The 8,162-nt window shown below is 35.8% G+C and overlaps 2 protein-coding genes across 2 annotated transcripts; both read left to right on the top strand.

Annotated features, from left to right (window-relative positions):
* Positions 1-572: 572 nt before the first annotated feature.
* LOC125399871 (zinc finger protein 431-like) lies at positions 573-3,719 on the top strand. Its single transcript, XM_087902555.1, has 3 exons — positions 573-582; positions 3,343-3,462; positions 3,655-3,719. Exons 1-3 carry the CDS (start codon positions 573-575, stop codon positions 3,717-3,719), a joined length of 195 nt encoding a protein of 64 aa, XP_087758681.1.
* A 138-nt stretch (positions 3,720-3,857) lies between these two features.
* LOC148123040 (uncharacterized) lies at positions 3,858-7,663 on the top strand. Its single transcript, XM_087897919.1, has 2 exons — positions 3,858-3,862; positions 4,757-7,663. Exons 1-2 carry the CDS (start codon positions 3,858-3,860, stop codon positions 5,871-5,873), a joined length of 1,122 nt encoding a protein of 373 aa, XP_087754045.1. The 3' UTR covers positions 5,874-7,663.
* Positions 7,664-8,162: the final 499 nt, after the last annotated feature.

The raw sequence follows: 8,162 nt of genomic DNA, 5'->3' as shown, positions 1-8,162 counted from the left end.
ACCTCATGCTGGTAGATGGAGTTTGTAATGTGTTTCACCCAGGTGGTACAGGTTTTGAAGGTATTGATGGATGTAAGGCTTGGCACTGAGAAAGGTCAGGAAAGGACTACACTGAAGGTGCAGTATCATTGGCAGTTGAGTGCCCAGGACTGTAAGGGTCATGCCAAGGGGTGCGGCAACCTGAAGAGATTCTATGAGAAACTATTGGTGAAAGTGAAACCCAGTTGAAACAGATTCCAGTGTTTGGGAGATGTCAGCAGTGTGAGATGACCACCAAAACAGCAATGACAGTGGAACTGAGCCAGCCAGAGTCTAGAAGATCAGGTGTGTGCACTGCAGAGGGCAGAGTCACTGTATTGACCCAAAGCCTATGGAAGGGTACAGAAGTTCTTGAGTGGATCTTAATATTGGAAGGTTGAAATTCTTTAATTACCCAAGATGTTAGAGATCCCAGGGTCATTGGCTACCAGCCAAGGAGAGCTACTAATGGGTTATGAAACCAGCCCAAGAAAAAGAAGTGTGCTGCTCTCAACACAGCAGAACAGGATTGAAGACCTGGAGAGCTATTGGTCATGGAATTAGGTATTATGACATTGACTGTTTTTCTTAATTGTTACTTGTATTTGGTTCTACCCTAGTGCTCTGATCCATCCAACTTCTGGATCCTGTCCATCTAGGTGCTCTTCCTAGCCACCTTGGGCCTCAAGTTGGGCCAGTCATTGGTTAGCCACTACACAAATCTTGAGCCACCATTTTCCTGATATATCTTTCATACACAACAAGTCTGTGTCAAATATTTTATGGATGGCTTGGTTTTCTCATCCCACCACTAGGAGCCATGTGTGATTACAGAAGATGACCAGTACAGCCTCCATATTTCTGAGTTATGGGGAGTCCTCACTATAATGACCCTCAAATCTTTTAGAAAGTTGTTACTGCACAGTTTCAATATCAACCCTTGAAAGCTTTCCTAGTCTAGTAATTCCTTGCCGTGTTTTTCCCCTCCATACTTCCATTTACTCAAATGATCCTTCCTGTTCTTACTCTGAGTACACCCACAGAATCTAGTCTATTTTATCTTCCTGTTTGAAATCCAAGCACCCCCTGCACAGCCATTTTTGTCACTTACCCTATCTGGGTCTGTGGATTGTACTGTGATTAGTCTTTACTCAACAGCTAATATCCACTTACAAAGAGTACACATCATGTTTGCCTATGTCATTTGGATTTACTTACTCAGAAGCAAAAGAACTCAAGAAGCAAAATATCAAGAAATAAATTAATTGAATAAAAATGTGGTACAGATTTAAACAAGGAGTTCTAAATAGATAAATCTGTCTTAGAAACACTTAGCTAAATGTTCAATATGCTTAACCATCAATAAAATGTTCATCAAAAGAGCTTTTCGAATTCACCTTATACCTCTCAGAATAGCTAGGTTCAATAACATAATGGAAAACTCATGCTGGCAAAGATGTTGAATAATGAGAACATTCCTCCATTGCTGCTGTGAATGCAAACCTGTGTAGCCACTACGGAAACCAATATGGCAGTTCCTCAGATAATTGGGAATCAATCTTCTTTAAGACTCACATAATCCACTCTGGTAGTTTGAATGTAGTTTGATCCAATAATCTCCTAGGGAGTGGCACTATTAGATATGACTTTATTGGGCTGGGTTATGGCCAATCAAGTCAATATCGTGATTCTTATAAGAGACTTCACATTGAAACACTTCAGGAACTGTTGCAGCCTTTGGCAATCATTGTAGTTAGACTAAATACTTTTTTAATCATGGGATGACTATGAATATTTATAGATCAGGGTCAGAATGTAGTTGATCGAAGGAAAAGGATCCAGATTAGAAGTGGTTGAACACTTGTCTCTCCGGGGTGCTCTTCTTTGTTGTATTTGTGGAATATTTAGTAGGAGAAATCTTTTGGATAAAATTCCTATATTGGGGTTTGGATTTACATATTTATAACCTCAACCCATTTCTGGTTATGTGTGTCCTGCTGTCATGACTTCACCACCTTTATAACTAAATGATGGTATCTCTAAATAATCATATCACTAAATGACAAAACATGCAGTTGAAACAAATGCTATTCACTCTTAAGCCTTTTGCTATCCTGATTTCTATTTTAATTCTTTGTTTTTTACTTTTGTTTTTGAAAGGCAATATTTTTTTCTGTAGCTCTGGGTTCTGAATGTAGCTCTTTAGACCATGCTGTCTTCAACTCAGAAATACAAATAATCCTGGCTTTAGCACAGAAGGATTAATGGTTAAGCAACATACTTTGTGTGTGTGTGTGTGTGTGTGTGTGTGTGTGTGTGTGTGTGTGTGTGTGTGTATTATTTTATTGTCTGATGAGCCTGGAATGTAGATTTTTGTACATGTCAAGGATAAACCTCTACGCTGAACTTCACCTACATCTTGAAATTTGAAGTTTGGTGGAAGGTATCATTCTCTTTCCCAGGAGAGTAGTATCCATGACATTAATACCTCTGCCTTCTAAATCATTGCACTGCAGGTGGCTGACTTTCTCACTGCCTCTAATTTTTTTGTTTTGAATGCTTTCAATGAATATGAGGTTGTATCTATATACAAGGGTATGTACCACATGCATGCCTGTTTCTCATGGTTGTCACAAGAGGCATCAGAACCAATGAAGTTGAAGTAAAGGATCATTACAAGCCCCCTTTTAGTACTGGCAATTGTGCCCTCGTATCTGCAAGGACAGCAAACTCATTAAACAGATGAGTTTAAACTGGGCCACTGCAGGTTCTCGAAGATAAATGTAGAACTAAAGTAAATACAAAGCTTTTTGTAAGAACTTCATTAAAACCTCTGATTTCTTTTTATGTTTTTTTAATTTAAATGATTATGGATAGTTACTGGGTTTTATTAATTTGTAACTCTGACTTACTGTAACTCATTGCATAGGTTTTGACTGATATCCAACTCAATTTATTTCATCTGCTTTTACATTGATCACTGGGTATAAAGTCACAAGTGAATATACCCAAACTGCCATCATTTTTCTAAATAATCACTGTTCTTATCATTTCTGTAATGTTTTCTCAGTAGTGTTGATCTGCTTGCTTCTCTGTCTCTGTATGTCTGTTCATTGGCATTTCTTTCTCAAGGATGTATCCTATTTAAAGAGCCAAGGAATGGCACATATGAACCTCTTTTTCAGGTTCCTTCAAAAGTGACTGGTGATTATATTATAATGTAATATCATGGAAGAAGAGTGGGAAGCAGCAGCATTATCCAAATATGTCCAATGTCAGGATCACATTTTGCTTTACTGTTGGTTGGATTCTTCTAGAATTCAGTGACCTATGAGGATGTGCACATTGACTTCACTCAGGATGAGTGGGTTTTGCTGAATCCTTCCCAAAAGAGTCTCTACAAAGTTGTGATGCTGGAGACATACAGGAACCTCACTGCTATTGGTAAGATTGGGAACTTTCCTTCATGTTTTAAAATAAGGTGACAACTATGTATTATTTATTGATTCTTTTGTATATTTTTGTTTTATCAAGAGTAAGAATGAGCCAAATAACTAAGGCATAGTTCACTTAAGATATTCAATTTTGTACAGTATCCATTAATACATTATCTACTTTCTGTTACTATTTTTTTAGGGTACACTTGGGAAGACCATAATTTTGAAGAACATTGTCAAAATGCTAGAAAGCGTGAAAGGTAAATTTTATTTGGATTTTGGTATATATTTGTCTCTGAGGAAATTTTAATTTGTCCTGGAAGATTTACAAAATAGTATAAATATGCACCGCTAAAAGTATATTTATGATTATTAATTTCTAATAAAATTATATGCCTCAATATGAGGTAACTGGTCTGTGTTTCCAAGACATTCCTCTAAAAACAGAAGAGAAGGATATTGCACAAGGAACATACATTTAAACATTGAATAGATAGTAAATATGTTTTAAATTGCCAAAAAAATAAATACTCTGTAGTAAAGCCAGTGTTATTCATGTACTTGTGACTTTGCCAAACGTATTGAAGGAGTTAGTTTATGAGAGTCAAAAGGCTCTTGTGGAGAAATCTTAATTCCTACACCACATGTCTTTGAGGGACAGAAATTCAAACTGTGTGGATTTAATGGACAACCATTAATTTCTTCTTCCTTTAATAAGAATGTCATATGTCACAAGTGAGCTTTCCAAAATGGAAAGAAAGACTATATATATCTCTTTCAGAATAATGAGAAGATATGAAAGATACTTAGTATTTCAACACTGGGTAGATTTGTTGAATGTGCTATAAGGTTATATTTAATTGGTTTTCAAACTTCCTTGGGGAGACATCAGCAAACTCACACTGAAGTAAAGCCCTATGAGTGTGGGACTGTGTACTTACTTTTATTTGTCCTAGTAGACTTTCTTGTGGTAGATATTGCACTGCAGGAAAACATAAGAATGCCAAAAGGAATATAAGGTTATTTAAACTGAGTTAGTCTAGTTCCTTTCAAATATGTAAAAAAAATCTCATAAAAAATGATGCTATAAATGTGGGTCATTTAAAAAAGACCCTTACCATCAAAGGTTATTCAAAGACACAAAACATCCCATACTAAAAGAGAGCACCATGACTGTAAAACTTAAAATCTGATTCCTCTTTACAATTAAATAAAATTATAAAATTAATTCAGACAGATATTAAGATTCATCACTGTAATGTACATGGTAAAACTTTTACATGTGCCAATTGTCTCTGCAGGGATGAAAAAACCCATAATGGAGAGAAACCCTCTGAATATACTCAGCATGTTAAACCCTTTGCATGTTACAATCATCTTCAAAGGCGTGAACAAATTCATTCTGCAGAAAAGCCATATGATGTTATTCAATATTATGAAGCCTTTTCAGGTACCAGTTATCTCCAATTACATAAAAGAACACAAGCTGGAGAGAATTCCTATGGATGTAATCAATGTGGTAAAGACTGTTCATATGTCAAAAGTCTCCAAATTCACAAAATACCACATACTGGAGAGAAAAGCAATGAATGTAATCATTGTGATAAAGCTTTTTCAAAATTCTCTAAACACAAAATACATGAAAGAACACATACTAAAGAGAAACCCTATGAATGTACTGAATGTGGTAAAGTATTTGCATGTCAACATAATCTCAAAATATATAAAAGAACACATACTGGAGAGAAACCCTACACATGCAATCAATGTGGTAAAGCCTTTTCACGGAAGAGTAAAATTCGAGAACATCAAAGGACACATACTGGAGAGAAACCTTATCAGTGTAATCAATGTGGTAAAGCCTTTTCACAGAACAGTAGTCTTCGATTACATCAAAGGACACATACTGGAGAGAAACCCTACACATGTAATCAATGTGGCAAAGCCTTTTCACAGAAGAGTAAAGTTCGAATACATCAAAGGATACATACTGGAGAGAAACCTTATAAATGTAACCAATGTGATAAAGCTTTTGCGTGTCATAGTCACCTTCACAGACATAATAGAACACATACTGGAGAGAAACCCTTTGAATGTAATCAATGTGATAAAGCCTTTTCACAAATCAGTCATCTAAAAACACACAAAAAAACACATACTGGAGAGAAACCCTATGAATGTAATCAATGTGGCAAAGCCTTTGCATGTCGTAAAAGTGTACACATCCATCAAAGAACACATACTGGAGAGAAACCATATGAATGTAATCAATGTGGTAAATCATTTTCACAAATCAGTAGTCTAAAAACACATAAAAGAACACATACTGGAGAGAAACCCTATGAATGTAATCAATGTGGCAAAGCCTTTGCATGTCGTAGAAGTGTACACATCCACCAAAGAACACATGCTGAATAGAAACCATACAATTTTAGCCAATGTGGCAGAGCCTTTGTATGTGTCATCAGGCTTTAAAATCTTGAGAAAAAAATCATACTGCAAAGAAACTCTTTTTTTTTTTCTTTTTTAGTATTTCGAGACAAGGTTTCTCTGTAGCATTGGAGTCTGTCCTGGAACTCACTCATAGTCGAGGCTGGCCTTTAACTCACAGAGATTTGTCTGTCTATTTCTCCCAAAAGCTGGATTAAATGGGTTGCCACCACATTCCAGCCTGTCAAACCCTTTAGGTGCAATCAGTGTGGTAAAGTTTTCCTCTTTTTGGTAGTCGTTCTAAAAGAGTAAAATTTTAGTAGATCAGAGGTCTATTAAGGCCTTTGCATATCACAGTACTCTGAGGATTTCAGAAGATTCATATTGAAGGAAATGTGACTATAAAAGTTTTGGAAATATCTTCAGGCAACTCACATTTACTTGCAAAGACTGGGAAGAAAACAAGTCTACAAGTGTCAAATCTGTTCAAGCATTATGACGTCTCTATTTTGTTTGCACCTGCAAAATTATATGGACAAAGTCCTGAGAATTCAGGACTTTGATAAGGTTATCCTTTTTGATTTTGCACTTTTCTTCAATTATATAAATATACTTACCTGTAGAAGTTTGCTTGATCCAGGAAATAACCAGGCTAGCTTAAAGAAAAAGGAATATATTTTTACTTATTATACGGGGAAACTCACCCCACATGAATGGAAAATCCAAGTTCTGCTGCATACCACAGGAATCACCCAGAGAGCAATCACCTGGTCCATTCCAGTTTTTCTCCTGGGTTTCAGGAAGCCACACCTTAACTAGGTTCCCTTTCTTAAAGATGATTGGTTAGCAAAGATTCCCCTATCACTTATCCAGATGTAAAATTTTGTAGATGAGTATGAGTGCCTCTTCTTTGCCTGTGATAAAACTTAATGGCTAAGTTTATTAATTAAAGAGTTTAAGGTGACTCTGGGTTCCAGACGGTTACATGATCACCTTGACAGTGTTGTCACAAGAAGTGTCAGACATGACAGCTACCTTGGGAAGCTAAGAACTCACATCCTCAGCCTGCAGCATGAACCAGGAACTTGAACTGGTGTGTGAATGTATACTCTCAGGAACAAACCCGTGACATAATCCTTTCAGGGTGACAATATTTTCTAAATTTTCCCAAATGATGACACTAATTGAAAATGATTAATTTCTGTAATTTCAGGTCTATATTCTTGCTTTCTATTGAATGATCCAAATTACGATTGAGAAAAACTCTGGAAGCAAGACTTTAAATGCCTCAACACCTGGCTTACAGGAATGAATGCTTACAGGAGAGAAATATTCATGAGTGAAAAATTGTTTAGTTAAAGATTTTATTTAATTTTAACTATGCTATTTTAGTGTGCCTTTGTGTGGTTATATGAATATTCATGCTTGCTCCCAGGAAGGTTAGACCCTTGGGTTTTCTTGTTGCAGGACCACAGGAAGTTCTCAAAATCCCAACCTTCATCCTGACAATGAACTTGTCTTAGCTGCTTGTCCCTGTGTGTAGCCCTGTAAATATTTTAAAGACTTTTTTTTTAAATCATCTTAACCTCAGATAACAGGGAAGAACTCCTGCAAGAGAAAAACTTTCTTCATGTAAATGATATGGTAAAGACTTTAGACATCACAGTGTTTGTTATTGTTCAGAAATTCTTGTTTCATATCTTTTTCATCATGAAGAAGGTTAATCATTTACTATCTTCAATCAAGTGTGGTGGTGAACATTTCTCCATTGTGTTTACTGATCAGTGAGCAATATTAAAGTACTCTATACATTTAGCAAATTCTTTCAATGATGTTTATTTTGTGCTCTTTGTATTCTTTCTGTGACTTTTGTACATCTCCTACTGTGCTTTCACTTAGTGATAGGTATTTTTCTGCTGAAATATATAGAATGAGATGTCCATCATCTAAGTGAAACATCTATTTTAATATTCAGTAGTGTATATTCATTCCTCTTAAGTAATGGTGTCTCTGAAAGGGTTTTGAAATTTTTTTCCTGGATTAGTTTTTCATATTTTCACAAATTCCCTTGAGATGTCATTTGCTATCCAGTCTAGCTTGTGTGTCACTAATTAGTTATTAATACATCTGAATTCATAATCATCATGGGTCAATCTCTTGAATATAAGTCCGAGAGGACATGTTACATTCAACATTTGCTGTTTTGTCTACATATTTTATCAAAATTAATATTAAAATGCATAATAGAATATAGTATAAGAAACATTACCTTATATG

This window comes from Myodes glareolus, chromosome 2 (genome assembly GCF_982192425.1).
Source record: "Myodes glareolus chromosome 2, mMyoGla1.1, whole genome shotgun sequence".
In the NCBI taxonomy this organism is placed as follows: domain Eukaryota; kingdom Metazoa; phylum Chordata; class Mammalia; order Rodentia; family Cricetidae; genus Myodes; species Myodes glareolus.
Note: the sequence above shows the minus strand (reverse complement) of the source record. Positions and strands in the feature narration are given on the sequence as shown.